Source organism: Trachypithecus francoisi, unplaced genomic scaffold (genome assembly GCF_009764315.1).
Source record: "Trachypithecus francoisi isolate TF-2019V2 unplaced genomic scaffold, Tfra_2.0 Lachesis_group3, whole genome shotgun sequence".
Lineage (NCBI taxonomy): Eukaryota > Metazoa > Chordata > Mammalia > Primates > Cercopithecidae > Trachypithecus > Trachypithecus francoisi.
Window position 1 is genome coordinate 84,839,633 of NW_022681468.1, and position 26,677 is coordinate 84,866,309.

General features: G+C 41.4%; 1 protein-coding gene, 1 non-coding gene and 1 pseudogene across 13 annotated transcripts in view; 2 read left to right on the forward strand and 1 right to left on the reverse strand.

Moving 5' to 3' along the window:
* CHD8 (chromodomain helicase DNA binding protein 8) overlaps nucleotides 1–26,677 on the forward strand; it is a 69,564-nt gene that overhangs the window by 33,349 nt on the left and 9,538 nt on the right. For 9 of the 12 annotated variants that reach the window (XM_033188634.1, XM_033188639.1, XM_033188642.1 and 6 more), the window contains 24 exons: nucleotides 4,835–5,017; nucleotides 5,100–5,168; nucleotides 5,713–5,768; nucleotides 6,280–6,397; nucleotides 7,682–7,765; nucleotides 10,695–10,832; nucleotides 11,866–11,987; nucleotides 12,140–12,383; nucleotides 13,660–13,836; nucleotides 14,752–14,895; nucleotides 15,199–15,454; nucleotides 17,008–17,218; nucleotides 17,453–17,648; nucleotides 18,162–18,329; nucleotides 18,530–18,709; nucleotides 19,493–19,603; nucleotides 19,941–20,137; nucleotides 20,715–20,914; nucleotides 20,996–21,176; nucleotides 21,897–21,986; nucleotides 22,261–22,364; nucleotides 24,017–24,146; nucleotides 26,045–26,120; nucleotides 26,580–26,634. In XM_033188634.1, the coding sequence (XP_033044525.1) occupies nucleotides 4,835–5,017; nucleotides 5,100–5,168; nucleotides 5,713–5,768; nucleotides 6,280–6,397; nucleotides 7,682–7,765; nucleotides 10,695–10,832; nucleotides 11,866–11,987; nucleotides 12,140–12,383; nucleotides 13,660–13,836; nucleotides 14,752–14,895; nucleotides 15,199–15,454; nucleotides 17,008–17,218; nucleotides 17,453–17,648; nucleotides 18,162–18,329; nucleotides 18,530–18,709; nucleotides 19,493–19,603; nucleotides 19,941–20,137; nucleotides 20,715–20,914; nucleotides 20,996–21,176; nucleotides 21,897–21,986; nucleotides 22,261–22,364; nucleotides 24,017–24,146; nucleotides 26,045–26,120; nucleotides 26,580–26,634 (3,490 nt within the window). The remainder of the gene's footprint in view (nucleotides 1–4,834; nucleotides 5,018–5,099; nucleotides 5,169–5,712; nucleotides 5,769–6,279; nucleotides 6,398–7,681; nucleotides 7,766–10,694; nucleotides 10,833–11,865; nucleotides 11,988–12,139; nucleotides 12,384–13,659; nucleotides 13,837–14,751; nucleotides 14,896–15,198; nucleotides 15,455–17,007; nucleotides 17,219–17,452; nucleotides 17,649–18,161; nucleotides 18,330–18,529; nucleotides 18,710–19,492; nucleotides 19,604–19,940; nucleotides 20,138–20,714; nucleotides 20,915–20,995; nucleotides 21,177–21,896; nucleotides 21,987–22,260; nucleotides 22,365–24,016; nucleotides 24,147–26,044; nucleotides 26,121–26,579; nucleotides 26,635–26,677) is intronic. The other 3 variants (XM_033188637.1, XM_033188636.1, XM_033188644.1) reach the window with 1 other exon arrangement.
* On the reverse strand, nucleotides 243–684 carry LOC117070050 (annotated as a pseudogene).
* LOC117071881 lies at nucleotides 24,569–24,678 on the forward strand. Its single transcript, XR_004432609.1, has one exon. It is a non-coding gene; the product is annotated as a small nucleolar RNA U6-53/MBII-28 (small nucleolar RNA).

Below are 26,677 nucleotides of genomic sequence, written 5' to 3' on the forward strand. Positions count from 1 at the left end.
GTCACTCCCCTTGGGGCAGCAGCTCCTGCATCAGCAGAGGCACTAGGTCACTAGAAGATAATCTGCTAGATTTCACAAAGAGGAGGGGGCAGGTGCCCTGAGAGGGAGAGAAAGCTGGGGTGGCTGACCCCATGTCCCACGCTTGCCCAGTGTGATAACTTTCATAAGGCCTGGGTGGTGTGATCCCTCCCAGGAAGGCCCGGAGGGGCCCATAGGCAATGCACGATCTCATGGCTGGTCCTTTAAATGTCCATCTCAAATAGCGATTCTTCATGGCCTGCCCACTTAACCCACTTATCTTCTGGGCTATTGCACAGGTGGCTCTGGCTGGCTTCCTTTGGGAGCTCATCACTGGCAGGGCTGGTGACCCCAGGAATGGTGGACAGATCCCTTGGGGGTATTTTGGTCATGGGTGAGTTCTGGCGCTCCAGGAATTTCTAGTCGTAGATGATCCTGGTACCTCCCGGGGTGGTGCTGAAGAGTGTGCCGCTGGGGGTTTGTGCTGTAGCTGCATGCCTTTGCCCAGCACCACCCAGCGAGTGGCAGGGATGGCCCGGCTCTGGGTCTGGCTGCAGCTGCCGTCCCCGGACATGATCTCCAGTGCACAGCACCCAGGATTTTTTTCTTTATTTTTATTTTTTGGAGACAGAGTCTCTCTCTCGCCCAGGCTGGAGTGCAGTGGCACGATATTGGCTCACTGCAACCGCCGCCTCCCGGGTTCAAGCAATTCTCCTGCCTCAGCCTCCGGAGTAGCTGAGACTACAGGCACATGCTGCCACGCCCAGGTAATTTTTTGTATTTTTAGTAGAGACAGGGTTTCACCATGTTGCTCAGGGTGGTCTCGAACTCCTGAGCTCAGGCAATCCACCCGCCTCGGCCTCCCAAAGTGCTAGGATTACAGACATGAGCCACCACTCCCGGCCCACCCTGGATTATTTTAAAGCAAATCTAAGAACTTTAGTTTAAAGTATTTCCTAAATTTTTGTTTAAAAAAGGTCATTTTAAGAATACTATATGATGGATGTGATAAAAATCCGGTCATCCAGAAATATATAAAGTAAAAAGTAGAAAATATCTTCTAGAAATACTCTCTAGAAATAATTTAGTTTATATATCCTCCCAGACTTTTTTAAATGAAGTGGAATATACATATCATAAAATATGCACAAATTTTATTTGTATAGTTTTGACAAATTTATCCAATTCACTTCACCAAGTGAAGAAAATGTTTCCATCATCACCGCAGTAAGTTCCCCTGTACTCCCTTGTAGTCAGTTCAGTTCCTCACTCCAGGGCATAGGCAACTAACTGCTGTTCTGCTCTCTCTTACCGTAGATTAACTTGGTCTGTTTTTTTAACTTTATTTATTTATTTATTTATTTATTTATTTATTTATTTTTTGAGACACAGTCTCCCTCTGTTGCCCAGGCTGGACTGGAGTGCGGTGGCGCCATCTCGGCTCACTGCAAGCTCCACCTCCCAGGTTCACGCCATTCTCCTGCCTCAGCCTCCCGAGTAGCTGTGACTACAGGCACGCGCTACCATGCTCAGCTCATTTTTTAAAATTTTTAGTGAGACAGGGTTTCACCGTGTTACCCAGGATGGTCTCGATCTCCTGACCTCGTAATCCGCCCGCCTTGGCCTCCCAAAGTGCTAGGATTACAGGTGTGAGCCACCGTGCCCAGCTATTTTATTTATTTTTTGAGACAGGGTCTCACTCTCACCCAGGCTGGAGTGCAGTGGTGTGATCTCGGCTCACTGCAGCCGCCACCTCCTGCACTCAGGTGATCCTTATGCCTCAGCCTCCCGAGTAGCTGAGATTACAGGTGTGCGCCTCCATGTCTAGCTCATTTTTTTGTATTTTTAGTAGAGTCAGTGTTTCATCATGTTGGGCAGGCTGGTCTCGAACTCCTGACCTCAAATGATCTGCCCGCCTTGGCCTTCCAAAGTGCTGGGATTACAGGTGTGATCCACCATGCCTGGCCTTGAACTTTAAGTAGTATCATGCAGAATGTACTTTTGGGTCTCACTTCTTTCAGCATAGTTTTTTGCTGTTCTTTTTCTTCTGCCCACACATCAGTGAGAAAAGCATAATGTTTTCGATAATTCATCCATGCTAAATAAATGAGTAGTTTATTTTTTTCTTCAGTAATATTTGACTTTATGAATATACAAACATGACTTTGTAGGACTCTGTAAGTTTTCCAAAGTGATTATGTCATTTTATACTTCACCAGTAGAGTTCCAGTTGATACACATCTTCAACATTTGGTATTATCAATCTACCCCATTCTTTTTTATTTGTATATATACGTACATATGTGTGTGTGTGTGTACGTGTGTGTGTATATATATGTATATATACACCTTTTTTTTTTTTTTTGAGACGGAGTCTCGCTCTGTTGCCTCGGCTGGAGTGCAGTGGCGCAATCTCGGCTCACTGCAAGCTCCGCCTCCTGGCTTCATGCCGTTCTCCTGCTTCAGCCTCCCGAGTCGCTGGGACTACAGGCGCCCACCACCACACCTGACTAATTTTTTGTATTTTTAGTAGAGACGGGGTTTCACTGTGTTAGCCAGGATGGTCTTGATCTTCTGACCTTGTGATCTGCCAGCCTTGGCCTCCCAAAGTGCTGGGATTACAGGCGTGAGCCACTGCATCTAGCTATTTTTATATTTTTTATAAAATAGAGATAGGGTCTCACTATCTTGCCCAGGCTGGTCTTGAACTCCTGGGCTTGAGTGATCCTCCCACCTCAGTCTCCCAGAGTGCTAGAATTACAGGTGTGAGCCACTGCATCCAGCCTGCACTCTTTTTCAATAGTTCTATGGTATGATTCAGTTTTAAGGCTATAGCATAATTTATTGAACCAGTCCCCTGTTGATGGGCCTTCAGGTTTTTTCTGGTCTCCTACTCCCACAAGTAATGCTCTAGAGATTTGCGCACATATGCAAATTTAGAGGATAGTATCTTTGAGGTGGAATTGATAGGTCAAAGGGTGTTGCCAAATTTTTCTCCATGAAAGTCGTGCCTATGTGTACTCTTACCAAAAGTGTATGAATTGTTATTTAAAAATATTTTGATCAAACTTGCTGATTTTTGCCAGTCTCTTGGGTGAAACAAAAATATAAAATTTTTAAATATAAAATTATATTTGTATTGGTATAAAATTAATTTTATACTAATCAGGTTTGCTTACTGCAACCTCCATCCCCTGGGTTCAAGCAATTCTCCTGCCTCAGCCTTCTGAGTAGCTGGGACTACAGGCATCTGCCACCATGCCCATTGATTTTTTTTTTTTGTTTTTTTTTTTTGTTTTTTTTTTTTGAGACGGAGTCTGTCACCCGGGCTGGAGTGCAGTGGCCAGATCTCAGCTCACTGCAAGCTCCGCCCCCTGGGTTCACCCCATTCTCCTGCCTCAGCCTCCCGAGTAGCTGGGACTACAGGCACCCGCCACCTCGTCCGGCTAGTTTTTTGTATTTTTAGTAGAGACGGGGTTTCACCGTGTTAGCCAGGATGGTCTCGATCTCCTGACCTCGTGATCCGCCCGTCTCGGCCTCCCAAAGTGCTGGGATTACAGGCTTGAGCCACCGCGCCCAGCCTGATTTTTGTATTTTTAACAGAGACGGGGTTTCACCATGTTGGCCAGGCTCGTCTCAAACTCCTGACCTCAGGTGATTCACCCGCCTCTGCCTCCCAAAGTGCTAGGATTACAGGGGTGAGCCACCACTCCCAGCCAATTTAGTTTTGTAGATAATTAATCTTTGTGTTTTCATAAATGGGATCTTTTATTATATTTTCTGGTTGATTATATCTATACATAGAAATAATTTTTCAAAATTAGTTTTATACGAATCAAGTTTACTAGTTTCAGTAGTTCTTTCATTTGATTCTTTGAGGTTTTCCAGAGAGAGAATCATAATTGAAAAATAATTTTATCTCTTCTTTTTTACCCAATTTTTTTTTTTTTTTTTTTTTGAGACAGAGTCTTGGTCTGTCACCCAGGCTGGAGTGCAGGGGTGCGATCTTGGCTCACCACAACCTCCACCTCCTGGGTTCAAGCGATTCTCCTGCCTCAGTCTCCTGAGTAGCTGGGATTACAGGCATGTGCCACCACACCCGGCTAATTTTGTATTTTTATTAGAGATGGGGTTTCTCAATGTTGGTCAGGCCGGTCTCAAACTCCCAACCTCAGGTGATCCGCCTGCCTCGGCCTCCCAGAGTGCTGGTTTTACAGGCATGAGCCACCACACCAGGCCTCCTTCCCAGTTTTTTATCATGAGCTGGAAGTGTTACTTAAATTACTTAATTAGAGAATGTTTAATTCAGCCACTTGAAAGAATAAGGTAAATCTAAAATGTATATGGAAAACATTTCCAGGAAATATCATTAAGTAAAAAAGTAAGTGGCAGAACAGTACATACAGTGGATTTTGTTTATTAAACCAAAAAAACCTTTAGAACTAAGACAAAAAAGCAAAAAATGGAAAGAAAATATTCTTGCACCTTTGCACTTCCGGATTGCTTCTAGTGTGAGTTGTATTGCACCCTGCAGCCTGAGAATCCAGTTTTAATTTCCCAGAGCTTCTTGCCACTAGTGGACAGGTTTTTCTCAGTGGATTCTTGGCCTTTCATAACGCAGTTAAGCAAATTAATATATGATCCATACATAGAATAAATCACATTGTTTGACAGATAATCTCCTTATCATCTTTTGATTTGATTTTTCATGAAAATTTTGGAGTAAAATCTAAGTATATGACCACCAGCAAATAATTTTAAAAGACTTCTCTGTGAGAGACCTAACCAGTCACTCTAACTACTTTGTGCTCTACAGAAGAGACGCTCAAACCGCCAAGTTAAGCGAAAAAAATATACAGAGGATCTGGATATAAAGATCACAGATGATGAAGAAGAAGAAGAGGTCGATGTAACTGGTCCCATAAAACCTGAGCCCATCCTCCCTGAACCAGTGCAAGAACCAGATGGCGAGACTTTGCCTTCCATGCAGTTCTTTGTGGTAAGCTGTAAACTCAAGTAATTTCAGAGGATTGCCTTGCTGATCACAATCATCTGTTGACTGACTGCATCTTTTGCTGCAGGAGAATCCCAGTGAAGAAGATGCAGCCATTGTAGACAAAGTGCTTTCTATGCGGATTGTGAAGAAGGAGGTGAAGGCTTTTTAATTTTTTTTTTTTTAATAGGCAGATTCTCACTATGTTACCCAGGCTAAAGTGCAGTGGCTATTCATAGATATGATCATAGCGTACTGTGAACATCTGGGCTTTAGCTATTTTTCTGCCTCAGCCTCCTGAGTATCTGGGACTACCATTGTGCACCACTGCGCCTGGCTCTTCTCTATCTTAATATTAACCCGTAATGCTATTATGTTCACAGACTTTATTTAATGAGCACCTTTGGATGTCAGATATATTGCTAGGGTCTAGTTGTGAGAGATCATGGAGGAAAGTTAGCTAGAAAACAAGAACTGCTTTACTGGTGCTTCTTTTATTTATCTGTTTAGAGTGGGTAAAGGCTTACTTTTTCCAGCTATCAGGCCTCTATTATTGAAGTACCAGACTGGTTCCTTAATCTCTGAGTTATTAATATATTCAGGGATTATTGGTGTGAAGTTCTGCAATGTGTGGTTAAAATTTAAAAGTTCATTATTTTACCAATAAGGGACTAGTAACTAATTTATTTCTTTTTTCTTAGCTTCCTTCTGGACAATATACTGAAGCAGAAGAATTCTTTGTCAAGTACAAGAACTAGTACGTTATCTGTGCAAAAAGCTTGTCGCCCCAAATTCCACAGGGTGGTAAAAAGTTCTCCTGGGTATCCTGGGTGGGAATGTGTCCCTTTTTTATAGTCTTGTAGCCCAGATTGCTATTTTTAATGGGGAAAAATGGCTATTCAGAGAGAAATTCAGGAATTGACATTACTCTTATTATTTCCTTGTAGGTAAGTGGAGTGAGGGTGGTTCCTGATAAAATGTCTTGTGATTCTCTTTACCTTAGTTTAGCACTAAGATCTTGCTACTCAAAATATGGTCTTCTGTGGATCAGCAGAATTAGCATTACTTGGGTGCTTTTTAGAAATGTGGGCTTTCAAGCACTGTGGTTTGTATACAAATTAGAGTTTCAGAAGCACTGACCTAAGAGACTCTTTCCCAATTTAAGCCTATGTTTGTTATGTCTGCTTCCGACTAATCCCAAAATTTCAGATAGTAGCCTGCCACCTTCTTTTACTTGCACCATGACTGGATTTTTCCATCCCCCTTAGCTCCTATCTGCATTGTGAATGGGCTACTATCTCCCAACTAGAGAAGGATAAGAGGATCCATCAAAAATTAAAGCGCTTCAAAACCAAAATGGCTCAGATGAGACACTTCTTCCATGAGGTAATTAGGAAGAGGTATTGCCTGTCATTTCTTTCATAGAAGCACAAATTACTGGGGTTGTCAGCCTTAGCTGATTCTTCAAAATACTTGTAATTGGTTTGTATATATGGGTGTAAACTTTTAATTTTGGTCATTGACTTTCTTAGGTTTAAATATGGTTCATTTATTAGTTATAAGGTATTTGGAAATTGACTTTCTCAATGCACATGAAGTATTTTCAAAACTGATGATACATTGACTGCTGGTCCACTTGAGGCATTCTTCCTCTAATGTCTATCTTTAGCTATTGATGGTTTCTGTAGACCTGTTATTAAGAGAGAACATTTATTTTCTCAAATTTCTAATCCAGTGTGATTAGAAATAGGGATAAAGGAGCTTTAATTTCCAATATCCAAGTTTACTGATAAACACTGGAGCAAGATGAGTGAAGAAATACGTCTGTTACATTTGCAGTGTTCCTCCTTGATAAGAGTAGTTTTGGTTGTATGTTGCAAGTAGAAGAAAAAGTGGAATGGATGAACAAGTGAAAGAGATGAAGGAATGGAAATAGCATGTGTTTAAACCCTTGAAAAAGTTTAGGTATGGCGCTGGGTGCAGTGCCTCACGCCTGTAATCCCAGCACTTCAGGAGGCCAAGGCAGGCAGATCACTTGAGGTCAAGAGTTTGAGACTAGCATGGCCAACACAGTGAAACCCCATCTCTACTAAAAATATAAAAATTAGCTGGGCGTAGTGGCAGGCGCCTGTAATCCCAGCTACTCGGGAGGCTGAAGCAGGAGAATCACTTGAACCTAGGAGGTTCAAGTGGAGGTTGCAGTGAGCCAAGATTGCACTACTGTACTCCAGCCTGGGCAATAGAATAAGGCTTTACCTCAAAAAAAAAAAAAAAAGTTTAGGTATAAAGCAGAGTAGAAAAATCATTGCAGGAGATGTAGAATCAAAGGAGGTCTTATTTTAAAATTTGAAATGTGGAACATATACGTGTATTTATGGCAATGACTCAGAGGGATTCCTAAGAATACAAGAAGCAATGGACACCAGAGCATATATGGAGAGAATGACCGCTGTTAGAAAGAGACACTCACTGGTAACAGGTGAGAAGTTGGGTATAGACTCTGGTAAATTCATAGGATTTGATGTTATGAAAAAGGGGAACACCCATCAGATAGCTTCTAATTTCTTTAAAAATTTTGAAGTAGGATTCTCTGCTAAAGGTGAGGTAGAAGAGTGGGTTTGCTGGACAGTGATCTTTTGGTCTTATTGTTTGGTTTCATAACTCATCTAGGATGAAGAGCCCTTTAATCCAGATTACGTAGAGGTGGATAGGATATTGGATGAGTCTCACAGTATTGACAAGGACAATGGGGAGGTGAGTTGTTGAGGCATGGAGTAACGTGACCATCCTCTTATATTTCTGCTAGTGGGTTTGTCAGTCCTTTCTTTTTCAGGTGTGGCTGCAAAATCCCTTGGACTGAAAAGGTATTTCTAAATTTTTCTGTGGAATCCTTTGAAAGATAATGGGAGGTAAGGGAGTAGGGAGAGATGCTAAAAGGAAAGATTTCTGTAAAGTCAAACATGTAGAAGCTAAGTACAGAAAAGTCATTCATCTTGGTCTCATTTTTCCTCATTTTAAATGGAAGACTCTTGACATACAGTTGGAGGTGGGGTGTGGGGCAGGGGAAGGGGATACTTCACAAATTCCTAAATTTATGAATGTAAAGATACTTGTACAGGCTCACTCCTAGCTTTCTACAAATCATGTTCTCGAGAATGGGCTACTTCCTGAACTCACCATTAGTTAAATGTCTCTTCATTTGTCATTAAAACAGATCTGTTGGCCAGGCGCGGTGGCCCACACCTGTAATCCCAGCACTTTGGAAGGCCGAGGTGGGCAGATCATGAGGTCGGCAATTCGAGACCAGCTTGGCCAACATAGTGAAACCCCCGTCTCTACTAAAAATACAAAAAATAGCCGGGTGTGGTCGTGCACGCCTGTAATCCCAGCTACTCAGGAGGCTGAGGCAGGAGAATCTCTTGAACCCGGGAGGCAGAAGTTGTGGTGAGCTGAGATCATGCCACTGCACTCCAGCCTGGGCAACAGAGTGAGACTCCGTCTCAATTAAAAAACAACAACAAACAACAAAAAAAAACCAGATCTACATTTGAATCTGTATTGTAATTAGTTAATTTTTTTCTTTTTTCTTTTTCTTTTTTTTTTTTTTTTTTTTCTTTTGAGACTGTCTTCACTCTGTCACCCAGGTTGGGTTGCAATGGTGTGATCTTGGCTCATCAATTGCAACCTCCGCCTCCGCGATTCAAGCAATTCTCGTGCCTCAGCCTCCTGAGTAGCTGGGACTACAAGTGTGTGCCATCATGCCCAGCTAGTTTTTATATTTTTAGTACAGACGGGGTTTCACCATGTTGGCCAGGCTGGTCTTGAACTCCTGACCTCAGGTGATCTTCCCTGCGTTAGCCTCCCAAAGTGCTGGGGTTACGGGCGTGAGCTACCACGCCTGGCACCTTTTTCATTTTTAAATGGTCATCTAGGTCTTAGCCACCAGTGAATTCTTCTTTTAAATTTACTTCTAAATTTTTTTAGGCTATAAACCATCATTTTCTTAGAATTTGTCACTTTATTTTTACTTCTAGTAGGACTTTTTGGTTTAGCTTAGCACAGGGTCATAAAGAAATTTTTTATCACATCTGACACTTTACACAGTGACCCAGTAGAGAACAGCAGAACCTTTTTAAGATGTTAGTGTTGAGTGGGTAAACTGGGCTTTTTCATGACCTTTTCAAGTGACTTGATCCTCCCATACATCATTCTAATAAGACCTCTGAGTTAAATTCCAAAGTTTATTCTACTTTATAAGTCTTCAGGTACACTCAGGTAGTCAGAATCTTAGATATCCAGGACCCAGTATAATTCATTGTCTTTAAATCCTAACAAGCATGCTTCACATAACATATTCTGCTTTTGAAGTTGGGGTGGTAGTATTGTGTGTGTGTTTGTGTGAGTTGAGTGGAGAATGGGCTGGATTTTAGGGCAGGTTGTTAGCTATTTTTAAATTCTCATCATTTTTCAGGATCTCAGCCTTTCCAGCCTTGACAGTCTTATGCTGTTTATCATACCTACCCTTCTAAAAGCAATTGGCCTTTAGTTAGGCCCCTTTGGAATGTCTTGCAAGTGACATAACAGATGATAATGTTTTCATACTCTAATACTCTAATTTATGCTCCCAGTATTGGCTAATACTATTCTATATACCCATTTTCCCCCCCTCTGCAAAATAAGTTTGTCATCCTTTTTATATTACCTAATAGTGGAAATAAATATTACAATAGATATTATGCTGGAAATGTGTGACCTGGACAAATGGCTTTATATAGAGAGTGACTTGAGTTACTATGTTAAAGAAAAAGGTAAAAGAGCAAGCAGCTGGATCAATTCCAGAGATTCAAGATCTGTGACTACGTTGAGGCACTTTCACATATTTTCTTGGCTATTTTAAGTTTTCTATGAATTGATAATTAGAGATTCTTGTTGATTACACTAGGCCCAATCTAATCCTTGCTTTATACTTTATAAGCCAAAAATGGAGATGCAGTAAGTGCAGTGATCATCTTGAATAGTGAAAATAGGAGCCATTTACCATTAGTCACTGCTCCTTCACTTTCAGTGGAATACCTACATAAACTAGTACTTACTGTAGTTGAACTTTTTAGCATTTTCTCTTCTTCTTTACTTTTATTACCTCTTTTTGGTGATAAACTCTTGTTAGCTCCTAGCTTCCTGGGGCTCACAAGGACATTTCTTTACCACCATATAAGTGCTCTTGAGGTGCATCTGCACTGAGCTCTAGGGGCCCAGAAGCCAGTATATGCTAATAGTCCTTATCCTAAAGGTAGCCTAGCTGCCACTGTGTCAAATTTGGCTCCAGGAGAACAGTATGGCACAGAAACATGTCTTTTAATTTCAACATGGTATAGGAAAAGATTAGCCTTTTTTTTTTTGTCTGTTTAGTTGATGAGGATAATGTTTTAGTGCTTAGTGTTCTAGAAACTAGTGGGTAGAAATTTCCTTTTAGAACAGATTCAGATAAATTGCTTTGAAGAATGATCAAAGCCATATAGTGTATCAGAAGGTGAACCTTTGGTCAGTGTGTTTGGCCTGACTTTTTCAACAGCTTTTAGGTACTGATACTTCGTGATCTGATTTTACAATCAAATTTTTATTTTTTAACCAGCGCAGAGACAACAGAATCAGTTTCTTAAGGCTTTGGTTTCTTCTCTCCTAGCCTGTTATTTACTACCTGGTGAAATGGTGCTCTCTGCCCTATGAGGATAGCACATGGGAGCTAAAAGAAGATGTTGATGAGGGCAAGATTCGAGAATTTAAACGGATTCAGTCAAGACATCCAGAACTCAAAAGGGTGGTAAGTATATTTGCATTGGAGTATAAAGACCTACATAGGAAATGGTTTAATTTTTTTCTCCTATGGAATTTTTTGTTGTTTTAGCTTTTTATTATGGAAATTTCAAACATATAAAAATTGAAGAAATGGTATAATGTACCCATCACCCACTTAACAATTATCAGTACACATCTAGTCTTGTGTCATATATTTTCCTACCCATTAATTCCCGTTTCCCAGGTTATTTTAAATCAAATCCCAGATTCATTTATTTCATCTGTAAATATTACAGTGTTTTTACTAAAAGAAATAATACCGTTATTGCACCTAAAAAAATTTAATCATTCTTTAATATCATCAAGTCACTAGTACCAGTCATTGCATACATTTCCCTGATTGCCTTCTAATTTTTGTTAAATCATTTAAATTTGGTTCTCAATAAGGTCCATATATTGCTATCAGTTAATATGTCTCAAGTTTCTTGTAAGCTCCCCCTTGATCTCCTCCTCTCCCTCCATTATAATTGTCTCATGAAGAAATCAGGTGATTTGTTTTGTAGGATTTTCCATAGGCTGAAGTTTGCTAATTACATTACTCTTGGTACTTCTTTACATGTTCGCTGTCCCTGATATTTCACATGAATGCTTAGGTTTAGAGCAACACTGTCCAATAAAACATTTTAGAGCTGTGCTGTCTAATACAGTAGTCACTAGCCATGTGTTTTGTTTGTTTGTTTGTTTTTTAACATTGTAGAAAGCTCTGTTAGACATCACTGTTCTACGGGCTTGATCAGATGTGAGAGGGAAGTCAGTAACTGCTTCATAGGTGGTGGTGTGTACTTCCATCAGGTTGTGTTTTGTGATGTTGTCAGCCATTTGTGATCATTATGGACCCATAAAGTAACGTTATGAACTCATGAATTTAAATATATTTGACATGTTTTAGTCCAAACAATGTTGTTTTGAATTGACTTTAACCATTAGAACTTACCTAGTTAAGTCTTACCTTTCATTAGTGTCTCCACTCCATTTATTCAAACATCTTGTTTTTTTAGAATCGTCCGCAGGCAAGTGCCTGGAAGAAATTGGAGCTGTCACATGAATATAAAAACAGAAACCAGCTACGGGAATATCAGTTGGAAGGGGTCAATTGGCTGCTTTTTAATTGGTATAACAGGTAAAGGAAAGAATGGGCCCATAAGATGTAAGCTTAGTTCTGGGATTGTTTTTATTTGTTTTCTATTGAAACAATTTCTTCCTACATACTCTATTTTTTTAAAGATAGTACCTTTTAACATTTTTTTTTTTTTTCCCATGGTGAATCTGCAGGCAGAACTGCATCCTGGCTGATGAGATGGGATTGGGCAAAACTATTCAGTCCATTGCCTTCTTGCAGGAAGTATATAATGTGGGCATCCATGGTCCCTTCTTGGTCATTGCCCCACTGTCCACAATTACTAACTGGGAGCGAGAATTTAATACATGGACAGAAATGAACACTATTGTGTACCATGGCAGTCTGGCCAGCAGGCAGATGATCCAACAGTATGAAATGTACTGCAAAGATTCACGGGTAAGTTGTATGTCTTGGGAATACTATAGCTTAGAGAAAGTTAGCCAAGGTACCTGGTATTTTAGGGGCTATATATGAATAGAAGACTTTTATCGAAAGTCTTAAATATGCCTATGCAAAAATGCCTATGGTTTAAGGCATTTTTGTATAGCAGTGTGCAGGGCATTTTTTTGACTTTGCTATTTTTTTTACCTAGTAGACATTTGATCCAGTAGAAATTCTGATTTTATTTGTGAACATACACATTTTAAGTAGAATTTTGTCAGCATCCGTGAATTTTAATCACAGTATTTTACAGAAATTAAATTCCTTTAGCCACTTAATCCGTGTGGTGGTGAGCTTATTTCTCTTCCCCTTTTTAGTCTCCTGAAATTTTCATCAAAATCAGTTTCTTTTTCTAAATGGTCAGGCATGGTGGCTCATGCCTGTAATCCTAGCACTTTGGAAGGCCGAGGTGGGCTTATTACCTAAGTTCAGGAATTCGAGACTAGCCTGGCCAACATGGTGAAACCTATCTCTACTAAAGAGATAAAAATTAGCCAGTTGTGGTGGTGGGCACCTGTAAACCCAGCTACTCAGGAGGGTGAGGCAGGAGAATTGCTTGAACCCAGCAGGTGAAGGCTGCAGTGAGCCGAGATCGTGTCGCTGCACTCCATCCTGGGTGACAGAGTGAGACTGTGTCTCAAAAAAAGAAAAAGATCAGTTCCTTTTTCCGTGTAAATTTGAAAACAAAATTGGAATTACCTATCGTGTATTAACATGAATTTTATTGTTTTTCTACTATTAGTTTTCTTTTTTTTATTTCTACCAAGTCAAATCTTCTCGTCATATTTTGCAGCTTTTAATTTTGTTAAAATGATTTCGTTCTTTTGTCAATTTTTAGACATCAGCCAATATTATGTTCTGTATTAGCTATTTTCATTTTTATTATCTTGTATGTTTCAGCATTGTCCAGCAGTTGTGGATTTCATTGTTAATCAACAAAAGATCTAGGGCAGAGATACATGAGCTAGGCATACAGCAGAGTAAAAAATGTCTAGCCTCTCATTCAATGAGTCTGTCATTTTCCCAAGAAGCTGAATATGTTGAGGAAGCAATGTATCTTACATTCAGTGATATGGCACTATTTTTCAGGAAGATAAACAGCGGTGGAGGTGGGTGGTGGTGCAGTTTGTATTTCCTATTAAACATGCCTTAATATAGACAAGTAATTCAGAAGAGCTCCTCATTTAGGTACATTTTAGGTTTTTTCTGACTTTACTGCCTTCGTGCTTAGGGACGCCTCATCCCAGGTGCATACAAGTTTGACGCTCTGATCACCACTTTTGAGATGATTTTGTCAGATTGTCCTGAGCTTCGTGAAATTGAATGGCGTTGTGTTATCATTGATGAAGCCCATCGACTGAAAAACCGTAATTGCAAGCTGCTTGATAGTCTCAAGCACATGGACCTGGTGAGTTCCACACTGACTTGTGGGCAGAAACAACTGGAATTCACGTTAATTCCTTGTGGTATTAAAATAACCCTAGTTTAGCAGAGGAGAAGAAAAGTCTGAATCTTGGTATTGAACAGTGGGGATGACCTATGGGAATGATAACCTGAAAGTCATGTAAAAGTCATAAATTTTAGAATTGGGAAGTTTAGTGATAACCAGAAGGAGAGGTAGGAAACTATATTGGTTACCTATTACTGCATAACAAAATACTCCAAAACTTAATGTCCTACAACAAGTACATTTTTCATGATCTTCTAGCTCAACCACTTAGGCTGAGTTCAGCTGGTTGGTTCTTAGGATGCTGTTGCCTGGAGTCAGTATTGCTGCAGCTGGCAGTTGATGGTGGTTCTTATCTGGAGCACCTGGGTTCCACATGGCCTCTCATCCTCCATAGGCCAGATTGAGCTTCTTTGTGTGATAGTCTCAGGGCAATATTCTGAAACTCACACAATGTCACTTCTGCTACATTCTTGTTGTTGCAAGTAATAAGGCAAGCCTAGGGCTAAACTTTGATAGGAACAGCAGCAAATTAATGACCATATTTAATCCAGCTCAGTTACATTCCCTAGAGGACAGCAGATTTTAGAATATCTGTGGAGAGTTGAATATGGAGAGACATATGTAATTGGAATAAACATGATCTGAATTACTGTTTTTAAATTTGCTTATAATATTTATGTTATCTCAATAATTAATGTCAGAGGGATTTCTTGAATGCTTTGTGTTTATTGAAAGGGGAGAAATGGAAGATTCTCATCATTTTATAGATAAAGAAATTAAAGGTTATATCTGTTAAAGATTATATACTTGGCAGGAAACCCCAGAAGTCCGTCATGTTTTTTAATTTTATTCTTTTGTTTCCTCAATTTCTAGGAACACAAAGTGCTACTCACAGGAACACCATTGCAAAACACTGTAGAAGAACTGTTTAGCTTGCTTCATTTCTTGGAACCGTCACAATTTCCCTCAGAATCAGAGTTTCTCAAGGACTTTGGGGATCTCAAGACAGAGGAACAGGTAGGAAATCTATCTGATGAGGTACTAACTCAGGACAAAAAAGATGAAGTTTGTACAAGGCAGACATCTGTTGTCATGGGTATCTCAAGGGCCTTTCTGAACTCCTTATAACCTTGTGCCTACATCATTTGTGGCATCATCCAAAGTATACATTTCTTAGATAATGGAAAACTGTAATTTTTCCTCATCCAAAGTATACATTTCTTAGATAATGGAAAACTGTAATTTTTCCATGTTTCTACATAATGTGAGAATGTTTGCCCTCATATTATTGATTTCTTTTTCTGTCTGTAATGGACACAGGTTCAAAAGCTACAGGCCATTCTTAAGCCAATGATGCTGAGAAGACTCAAAGAGGATGTTGAAAAAAACTTGGCACCCAAACAGGAAACTATTATTGAAGTAGAGCTGACTAATATCCAGAAGAAATACTATCGGGCTATTTTGGAGAAGAATTTCTCCTTCCTTTCCAAAGGGGCAGGTCATACCAACATGCCTAATCTACTTAACACAATGATGGAGTTGCGCAAGTGCTGCAACCACCCATATCTCATCAATGGTGAGGGAATTCTTGGTATATACCTGAACTTCTGAGTACCTGTGTTTACTTTCCAGATGATACTCCTTGGGGACAATGGATGCATTGACTCATCCAACCTAATTTGGGGTGGGGACTGAGGAATGGGAAATGGTTCTCCTTTTAAAAAAGAGATTCTAAGCCTGGGCAACATGATGAAACCCCACCTCTACAAAGAATACAAAAATTAGCCAGGTGTGATGGCAGGCATCTGTGGTTCCAGCTACGTAGGAGACTGAGCTTGGAGGATCGCTTGAACCCAGAAGGCAGAGGTTGTAGTGAGCTGAGATTGCACCACTGCATTCCAGCCTGGGCGACAGAGTGAGACCCTGTCTCCAAATAAAGTAAATAAAAACAATTCTTATTTGGAATGTTTTTCCTCTAGTTCTTTGTACCCCTTTGATCCTGCATAATCTCCAAAATTAAATAGTATTTGCTGTTTAGAATTTCATGAATAAGAACTCAGGTTAGCCACACAGTGACATGTACCTATAGTCCCAGCTACTTAGGAGGCTGAGGCAGGAGGATTGCTTGAGCCCATGAGTTTGAAGCTAGCCCTGTCTCAAAAAAAAAAAAATCTCAAGTTACTGTGTTCCTTGGATAAATGTCCTCATCGACCCTCCATTTTGCTGTTTTTGTCTCTTTTTTGGGTGCTGATAGTGTGTTCCATCTTAGTCCTTGTCCACATATTTACATCTTTTTTTACCCAATTATCATAGCCCTGCCTTACTTGGCATATTTTGTATGACACAACGAAGGATGATTTAAATTTTTTTTTTTTTTTTTTTTTGAGATGGAGTTTCACTCTTGTCACCCAGGCTAGAGTACAGTGGTGTGATCTCGGCTCACTACAACCTCTGCCTCCCGGGTTCAAGCAATTCTCCTGCCTCAGCCTCCCAAGTAACTGGGATTACAGGCGCCCACTACCACGCCGGGCTAATTTTTTGTATTTTTGGTAGAGACAGGGTTTCGCCACGTGGGGCAGGCTGGTCTTGAACTCCTGACCTCAGGTGATCTACCTACCTCGGCCTCCCAAAGTGCTGGGATTACAGGCGTGAACCACCGAGCCCAACCGATTTTTTTTTTTTTTTTTTAAAGACAGAGTCTTGCTTTGTCGCCCAGGCTGGAGTGCAGTGGTGCGATCTAAGCTCACTACAACCACCACCTCCCGGATTCAAGCGATTCTCCTGCCTCAGCCTCCTGAGTAGCTGAAACTACAGGCCTCTGCCACCACACCTAGCTAATTTTTGTATTTTTACTAGAGACGAGGTTTCACCATGTTGACCAGACTGGTCTCGAACTCCTGACCTCGAGTGATCCATCCACCTGCCTTGGCCTCCCAAAGTGTTGGGATTACAGGCGTGAGCCACCGTACCCAGCCGATTTTAAGATCTTTTGGTGCTGAAATTCTGTGTGTGAGAAATGTTGGTCTTAAGTTAAATTACATTTTTTTCCCTTTGCTTTCATGATTAAATAGACTACAACCTTAATATGGTTCACTGGATCTCAGTTTAACTTGATTTTTCTTTTGGCAGGTGCTGAAGAAAAAATCCTAACAGAATTCCGTGAAGCTTGCCATATTATACCTCATGACTTTCATCTGCAGGCCATGGTTCGTTCAGCTGGCAAACTGGTTCTTATTGACAAATTACTTCCAAAACTTAAAGCTGGTGGCCATAAAGTTCTGATCTTCTCTCAGATGGTACGCTGCCTAGACATCCTAGAGGATTATTTAATCCAGAGGAGGTAAGAAAAGAGTCATCCTAGCCTGTGGTTACTCTGTCCTCATAAAACAGCAAAAAGTAGGAGGGCCTGAGTTTAATTAGAGTTGACGAATTGCAATAACAGGAGTTTTTAAGATTCTCACTCTCAACTTGGGCTTTTGACCAGCTTTGATATGGGAGTACTGGTATTGATCCTAGCCTGCTGTTTTGGTCTCCACTTCTGTTTAGCCACTTATATTTTTTTTTCTGTGAACAGGTACTTATATGAACGCATTGATGGGCGAGTTAGAGGAAACCTTCGACAGGCTGCCATTGACCGCTTCAGCAAACCTGACTCAGACCGCTTTGTCTTCTTACTGTGTACCCGGGCTGGTGGACTTGGTATTAATCTTACAGCTGCTGATACCTGCATCATCTTTGATTCAGACTGGAATCCACAAAATGACCTGCAGGTAAAGGAATTCATTGTCTTAGGGAGTAACTACCTAACTTGGGAGATTTTTCAACAAGAATGGGATCTTTTAGAAAGGCCTTTCAGAGAGTTTGGAATTGTTTCCTTAGTTAAGGGTGGCAGTTAGGTCAGGGAATCAGCAAACGTTTTCTGTAAAGGACAAGATAGTAAATGTTTTACGCTTTGTGAGCCATCGATTCTCTGTTGAAACTGCTCACCTCCAAATCCTGTAGCACAGAAACAGCCATAGATAATATGTAAATGAATGGGTGGTCCCACCTGTGTCCCCATTGAACTTTATTTATAAAAACAGATGTCCACGCAGACTTTAGTGTGCTGACACCTGGTCTACATGATGGGGTGATAATTTCATCTTGAAATTGACTCTTGGTTTTGAGTTGATCTCATGGCTGCCCTATAGAGGTGAAAGAGTCATAAATTGGTATTTTGTATCCTTTCCCCGGCTAATTTTATGATATCTTTCTTCTTTCCTTTCGTTTTTATTTTAAACCAGGCCCAGGCACGATGTCATCGAATTGGGCAGAGCAAAGCTGTGAAGGTGTACCGCCTCATCACTCGTAATTCCTACGAGAGAGAGATGTTTGATAAGGCTAGCCTCAAGTTGGGATTGGATAAAGCTGTGCTTCAATCGATGAGTGGTCGGGATGGCAACATTACTGGAGTGAGTCTTCTTAGTTTATAGATAAGTTTGTAGTGAGTCTTTGTGATAGAGGAAAACAAAAGCTATTTTTACACAGGGATTTGACTACCCTTATTTGGATTCTCAATTGTTATTTCTTAAAATGTAATAGATAAAATATTATGACATGGTTAGATATTATTCTGTTGATAGTCTTTTCATCTTTCTATTGGTTTTTACAGATCCAACAGTTCTCTAAGAAGGAGATTGAAGATCTTTTAAGAAAAGGAGCATATGCAGCCATCATGGAGGAAGATGATGAAGGCTCGAAGTTTTGTGAAGAGGACATCGACCAGATCTTGTTAAGACGAACTACAACCATCACCATTGAATCTGAAGGAAAAGGTTCCACCTTTGCCAAGGCATGTTCTGTCTGTGCCAGAGGCTAGAAAGGCAGAGATAGAGACTGGAATCTCTAGGATTTAATTATGTTTTTATGCTGGGGACGGTGGCTTACGCCTATAATCCCAGCACTTTGGGAGGCTGAGGTGGGCAGATCACTTGAGGTCAGGAGTTTGAGACCCAGCCTGCCCAACATGGTGAAACCTTGTCTCTACCAAAAATACAAAAATCAGCCAGGAATGGTGGCATGTGCCTGTAGTCCCAGCTACTCGGGAGGCTGAGGCAGGAGAATCACTTGAACCTGGGAGGTGGAGGTTGCAGTGAGCTGAGATTGTGCCACTGCACTGCAGCCTGGGCGACAAAGCAAGACTCTGTCTCAAAAAAAAAAAAAAAAAAAAAAAAAAATGTTTTTAAACATAGTTGCTGGCCAGGCGCGGTGGCTCAAGCCTGTAATCCCAGCACTTTGGGAGGCCGAGGCAGGCGGATCACAAGGTCAGGAGATCGAGACCATCCTGGCTAACATGGTGAAACCCCATCTCTACTGAAAAATACAAAAAACTAGCCGGGCGAGGTGGCAGGCGCCTGTAGTCCCAGCTACTCGGGAGGCTGAGGCAGGAGAATGGCGTGAACCCGGGAGGTGGAGCTTGCAGTGAGCTGAGATCTGGCCACTGCACTCCAGCCTGGGCCACAGAGCAAGACTCTGTCTCAAAAAAAAAAAAAACAAAAACAAAAAAACATAGTTGCTGATTTTGCACCACTTAAAAAAAAAAGTCAGCTTTACCTCTACATTTGTTTTTCTCTAGGCAAGCTTTGTTGCTTCTGAAAATAGGACAGATATTTCTTTGGATGACCCCAACTTTTGGCAGAAGTGGGCCAAAAAGGCTGACCTAGACATGGATCTGCTCAACAGCAAGGTGAGTTTCTTCTTCTTTTAGGGAGGAAGTATTGCAGAAGACTACACTTCTTTCAGGAGTGTTTACAGCTACTCTTGATTATTTGATGCTAATTGTTGTTTATGATAGTGTATTGTATACAAGGGCTGTTGTGGATACTTTCTACCTAGGAGGCCGCAGAAAAGTAGTTGCTTTCTGAATAATTTTGCTTTCTGTAGATTATTTTACATGTCATTTTAAAAAATCTCTGAGTATCTACACATGTTACATCCAAGGTTATTGTAGTCCACAATTGTCTTATTCTTTTCCCATGAGCAAATCAGGAAGAGAATTACTTCTCCTTCTGTTCTCTTCATAGAATAATTTGGTAATTGACACACCTAGAGTACGAAAACAGACGCGCCACTTCAGCACTCTGAAAGATGATGACCTGGTAGAATTCTCTGATTTGGAAAGTGAGGATGACGAGCGGCCTCGCTCCCGCAGACATGACCGTCATCATGCCTATGGGCGCACTGACTGCTTTCGGGTGGAAAAGCATCTCCTGGTATATGGGTAAGACCCCAACTTACCATTAGAGGCAGTGCATACTGCATCTCCATCCTGATACTCTCTGTTTGCCTTTCACATTGGGGGCTCTGATTAGTGAAGGGATCATGTGAAAAAATACTTGGGCCGGGCGCGGTGGCTCAAGCCTGTAATCCCAGCACTTTGGGAGGCCGAGATGGGTGGATCACGAGGTCAGGAGATCAAGACCATCCTGGCTAACACGGTGAAACCCCATCTCTACTAAAAATACAAAAAAAAAAAACTAGCTGGGCGAGGTGGCGGGCGCCTGTAGTCCCAGCTACTTGGGAGGCTGAGGCAGGAGAATGGCGTAAACCCGGGAGGCGGAGCTTGCAGTGAGCTGAGATCTGGCCACTGCACTCTAGTCCGGGCGACAGAGCGAGACTCCGCCTCAAAAAAAAAAAAAAAAAAAAAAAAAATACTTGCCTTGGAGGGAGTTTTTTCTGTTCATTCTGTTACTATGTTTTTTAAGATCTTTGTTTCACACCTTTTCAGAGACATGATTCTGAGGGGCAGGGGACTATCATTTCTCAGAAAAATGTTAATGTAGTTTTATGTTTTTTAGTTGGGGACGATGGCGAGATATTTTATCTCATGGACGCTTCAAGCGGCGTATGACTGAACGAGATGTGGAGACCATTTGTCGGGCCATTCTTGTGTACTGTCTTCTACACTACCGTGGGGATGAAAATATTAAAGGCTTCATCTGGGACTTGATTAGCCCAGCCGAAAATGGCAAGACAAAAGAATTGCAGAATCATTCAGGTAATTATCAACTCTTTACTTTATGTTTTTCTATAGGTTAATCTAATCCTTTTCAGGTCCAAGGGTTTTTCTCAATCCAAGTCTTTGATGTCTCCCCTTTCCCAGGTCTATCTATCCCTGTGCCTCGTGGACGCAAAGGAAAAAAAGTAAAGTCACAAAGCACTTTCGATATCCATAAAGCAGATTGGATCCGGAAATATAACCCTGACACTTTGTTCCAAGATGAAAGTTATAAGAAGCACTTGAAACATCAGTGTAACAAGTAAGCATAGAATTTAGCAGACATGGGCCGGGCGCGGTGCCTCAAGCCTGTAATCCCAGCACTTTGGGAGGCCGAGACGGGCGGATCACGAGGTCAGGAGATCGAGACCATCCTGGCTAACCTGGTGAAACCCCGTCTCTACTAAAAAATACAAAAAATTAGCCGGGCGAGGTGGTGGGAGCCTGTAGTCCCAGCTACTCGGGAGGCTGAGGCAGGAGAATGGAGTAAACCCGGGAGGCGGAGCTTGCAGTGAGCTGAGATCCGGCCACTGCACTCCAGCCTGGGCGACAGAGTGAGACTCCGTCTCAAAAAAAAAAAAAAAAGAATTTAGCAGACATTTTCCACCTCAAACTTTCTTTTTTTTTTTTTTTTTGAGACGGAGTCTTGCTCTGTCTCCCGTGCTGGAGTGCAGTGGCCGGTTCTCAGCTCACTGCAAGCTCCGCCTCCCAGGTTTACGCCATTCTCCTGCCTCAGCCTCCCGAGTAGCTGGGACTACAGGCGCCCGCCACCTCGCCCGGCTAGTTTTTTTTTTTTTGTATTTTTTTTTAGTAGAGACGGGGTTTCACCGTGTTAGCCAGGATGGTCTCGATCTCCTGACCTCGTGATCCGCCCGTCTCGGCCTCCCAAAGTGCTGGGATTACAGGCTTGAGCCACCGTACCCGGCCCCACCTCAAACTTTCTACACTGTTACTGAGCCAACTCTTCCTCTTTCCCTTCTAGGGTACTGTTGCGGGTACGAATGCTGTACTACCTGAGGCAGGAGGTTATTGGAGACCAAGCAGAAAAGGTGTTAGGGGGTGCCATTGCCAGGTAAAATTCTGCTATATTTTTTTGATTTATGCCTGCCTTATTTGAGGAAAGATTAGTTTGCTTATTTCATTTTATGCTATCTTTGGGATACCTGATAATTTAAATCTATATATCAGGTCTTTAATCCTATCCTTGACACTAGTGGGAGGAAATAGGGTAGATGCATGAGTATTTAAATTCATGGATACAGGAAAATACCTATAATAACCTTTGCAAGGATTCTCACTTTAATTTCCTGCATTTCTGTGCTGACTCTGCCCTCTTATACCTTTAGTGAGATTGACATATGGTTCCCAGTAGTGGATCAATTGGAGGTTCCAACAACATGGTGGGACAGTGAGGCTGACAAGTCGCTGCTCATTGGAGTCTTTAAACATGGTATGTACCTTCTCCTGTTCTACTCCTTTCGTACTGAAGATTTATGTTCACAGATGGAACATTTATCAAAATGCTTCTGAGAAATAACTGAGTTATCTAATTGATCTTCAATAAATTTGAGTAGGAAATTAGTTCTTAAATATCCAGAGCAGAGCAGTTAGTTCCTATAAATAGATGTTCAAGAAGAACCAGATGGATAGGTAAATCTCAAGGTAGGGAGCCTCCCATCTGTTCTCTAATCACTGTTAGCCATGTGTTACTGCGCTGTATGCTGTGGTAAGTTAGGGTCCCACGAATCAGGGCAGGTAATATACCCCAACTATTGTTAATAATAACCACACTTAATTTGTATGACTTTCCTCTGGATGCACGCTAGCATAACAATTGCAGCAGACCATCTTGTCACAGTTGTATTTCTGGGCATGTAGGCAGAGGGACGGGTCAATAATGTCACCTCAGAGGCAAAGCACCACCTGCAGGGTGGACTCTTTCTGGATGTTATAATCTGAAAAAGTGTGGCCATCCTCCAACTGTTTGCCCACAAATATCAGATGCTGCTGGTCAGGTAGGATGCCCTCCTTGTCATGGATCTTGGCTTTGACATTTTCACCGGTGTCACTGGGCTGGAACTCAAAGGTGATGGTTCTTCCTGTGAGGGTATTTACAGAGATCTGCATGTCTCTGTCAGCTTGGCCACCTCACTGAAGAGAAAGAGCTGAAAATCTTCTATTTTTGTAAATGTCCCATTTGTCTAAATGTTCAATAGTCACTCTGATATAGGTATAAGCAGCAGTTTTTGAGTGAAATAAAAATAGAGTATAAGAAGGGAGACTGACTAGCCAAAACAGAAACACAGTAGGAGTAAGAATATTTCCTTACTCTCATAGCAGTTTTGCCTAATACCAAATCCCAGGCACTAAAATCAGTGAGCATTAACTTTCAGCCAAGTGACTTTGTGAATTAGAATGTCTTTTTTTTAAAAGAATACTTTTGGGTTTTTTTCTACAAAATAAAAGTAATGGCACTTAATCTACATCTTTTTTGAGACATTTAATGGGATAAATAACACTGCAGGGGCTGGGCGCAGTGGCTCACGCCTGTAATCCCAGCACTTTGGGTGGCCGAGGCAGGCGGATCAGGAGATTGAGACCATCCCGGCTAACATGGTGAAACCCTGGCTGTACTAGAAATACAAAAAAATTAGCCAGGCGTGGTGGCTGGCACCTGTAGTCCCGGCTACTCAGGAAGCTGAGGCAGGAGAATGGCGTGAACCCGGAAGGCGGAGCTTGCAGTGAGCCGAGATTGCACCACTGCACTCCAGCCTGGGCAACAGAGCAAGACTCTGTCTCAAAAAACAAATAAATAAAAATAAATAAAACTGCAGGCAAGGCATGGTGGCTCACACCTGGAATCCCAACACTTTGGGAGCCTAAGGCTATCAATCACTAGTTAAAAACCCTTCATGATTCTAAATTGCTATAAAAATGTTAAATATAGTAATAAACCCAGTAGTTGTCCAAGATAACATTCTAACTATATTTTCCATTATGAGCAGTATAGAACATATTCTAATTATTCTAGCAGCATATAAAGTAAGCATAAAGGCAAAACAAATCTCTCATTTTCTTCAACTATGACCCTTTTTCTTCTAGGCTATGAGAAATATAATACGATGAGGGCAGACCCAGCCTTATGTTTCCTAGAAAAGGCTGGCCGACCAGATGACAAAGCAATTGCAGCAGAACATCGAGTGTTGGATAACTTCTCTGACATAGTAGAAGGGTAAGCATTAGTATTTATTCTTTTAAAACTCTTAACTTATGCTGTGAGGTAACTCTAGCCTTGACTGAACCCAGTGGGATTCTTAATTGTAATTATACTCAAAAGTGATAGATCCTTAGCAAAAATAGGACAAGCATAAAGGACTCCATAAACTGCATAAACTACATGTTGCCATAAGATATATCTGAGGGTGAAAATGAATGTCACTTCTGAATGGCTTATTTGATGTTCTGTTTGGTTTGGTTTACAACACTTTTCTGTACAGCTGCAGTAGCTGAGAGGATAACTGGTCTCTTGAAAGATAACGGCCAGCAGCTCTTATAAGTTGCTTCTGTGGAAGAGCCTTAGGCACTTTCAGCCCTGGTTTATCATCTCCCAATGGTACCTGACACATGAAGGTACTTATTTTGCCTGAATACATGTCCCAATGATGAGTTGCCATGCTAATACTGAGCCACCAGGTAGGGCAGTGTTGCCCTGGTTTGGGTGCCAGTGAGTTTAACAAAACTTCTCACATGAAGATCTGAGGGGCATGTGAAACAGTTGGCTTAATTAATGAATACCTACCCATTCCATCATGACTTGAGAGATTTCTCTTTGATGATCATACCCTCAGTTTGCCTAGTGTAGGACCCTCAGAGGAAATTGGGTTATTTTTTCATTGCAAATCATTTATGCCACCTGTCTGCTCAGAAGAACAAAGTAATAAAAACAAAAAAGCATGAGCCATTCAAATGAAGTAATAAAAAGTAAATAGTTGGGTAGGAGGAAGAATTACATAATAAAAAGTCCTGTCAAGAAAAAGGAACTGTGTTGATCAAAGTGTTTCAAATTCAAGCAATTATGAATGGTAATTGTCAATTTCTTGTAATTATTTTTATTCCATTGGATGCTATACCAGACTGACCCAAAGTTTTGCACCTGGCCTGCCATTCCTGTGAACACGAAATTAAATACTAAGCCAGGCACTGTGGTTCATGCCTGTAATCCCAGCCCTTTGGGAGGCCATGGTGGGTGGATCACAAGGTCAACAGTTCAAGACCAGCCTGGCCAATAAGGTGAAATCCCGTCTCTACTAAAAATACAAAAAAAATTAGCCAGGAGTGGTGGCACATGCCTGTAATCCCATCTACTCGGGAGGCTGAGGCAGGAGAAACACTTGAACCCGGGAAGCAGAGGTTGCAGTGAGCCGAGATGGCACTACTGCACTCCAGCCTGGGCGATGGAACAAGATTCCATTTCAAAAAATAAATAGAATAAAATAAAAGAAAATAAGGACTAGGCCAGGCTGGGATCACTTGAGCCCAGGGGTTTGAGACCAACCTGAGCAACATGGCGAAACCCCATCTCTACTAAAAATACAAAAATTGATCCCAGCTACTCAGGAGGCTGAGGCAGGAGAATTGCATGAACTTGGGAGGCATAGGTTGCAGTGAACTGAGATTGTGCCGCTGGAATCCAGCCTGGACGACAGAGTGAGACTCCGTCTCAGGTTAGGCATGGTGGCTCACTCCTGTAATCCCAGCACTTTGGGAGGCCAAGTCGTGTGAATCACTTGAGCCCAGGAGTTTGAGATGAGCCTGGGCAATATGGCAAAACCCCACTTCTACAAAAAATATAAAAATTAGTCGGGTGTGGTGGCGCACACCAGTAGTCCCAGCTACTCAGGAGGCTGAGGGAGGAGGATCACTTGAGTCCAGGAGGTTGAGGCTACGGTGAGCTGTGATAGGGCCATGACACTCCAGCCTGGGCAACAGAGTGAGACCCTGTCTCAAAAATAATACTAATAAAGATTATTTCATGCTAGATACACGTGTGGCTAGGTCTTCATCCCAGGTCCCCTTAGTGATAGAAGATACATTATTAACATTTTCTTTTGCCTTTTTGCATAATTTTAGGGTTGACTTTGATAAAGATTGTGAAGATCCTGAATATAAACCACTCCAAGGTCCCCCAAAGGACCAAGATGATGAGGTAAGGAATTCTCATTTGAGTCTCACTTTTCTCTCTTACTAGTTTTAAGTCTTCTCCCATTCTCTGAATCTTGAAGTATATTGGTTAATTCATAATACAAAGTGGAAAATGAATTATACTATTTGAGAATAGAAAGTATCAATGGAAAAGATTGTAATGCCAGTCGGGGGAGATGAGGGATAACTTTTTGGAGGAGCTGGACATTGAAGGATATTATTTGACTAATAAATTCCTGACTTCTATTATCTTCGAGTCATTAATAGGAACTGACCTTTCAGGTTCTACTTTCTTGTTCTTTTAGTTGGTTGTTACCAAGTTTTTGTGGGGTACATTTCTTGAGAAATTTTTCTTGATCCCTTGGTGCCGTAGAAGGACACACACAAGAAAGTGATTTCAGAGTGCCAACTTCCCCCCCTTTCCCTCCCCACTCCATCCTATTGGGTGGATCTCCTTCTCTAGGGTGATCCCTTGATGATGATGGATGAGGAGATCTCAGTGATTGATGGAGATGAAGGTAAACTTCTAGGTCAACTAGTATAATTCTGTGTGGGGTGGTG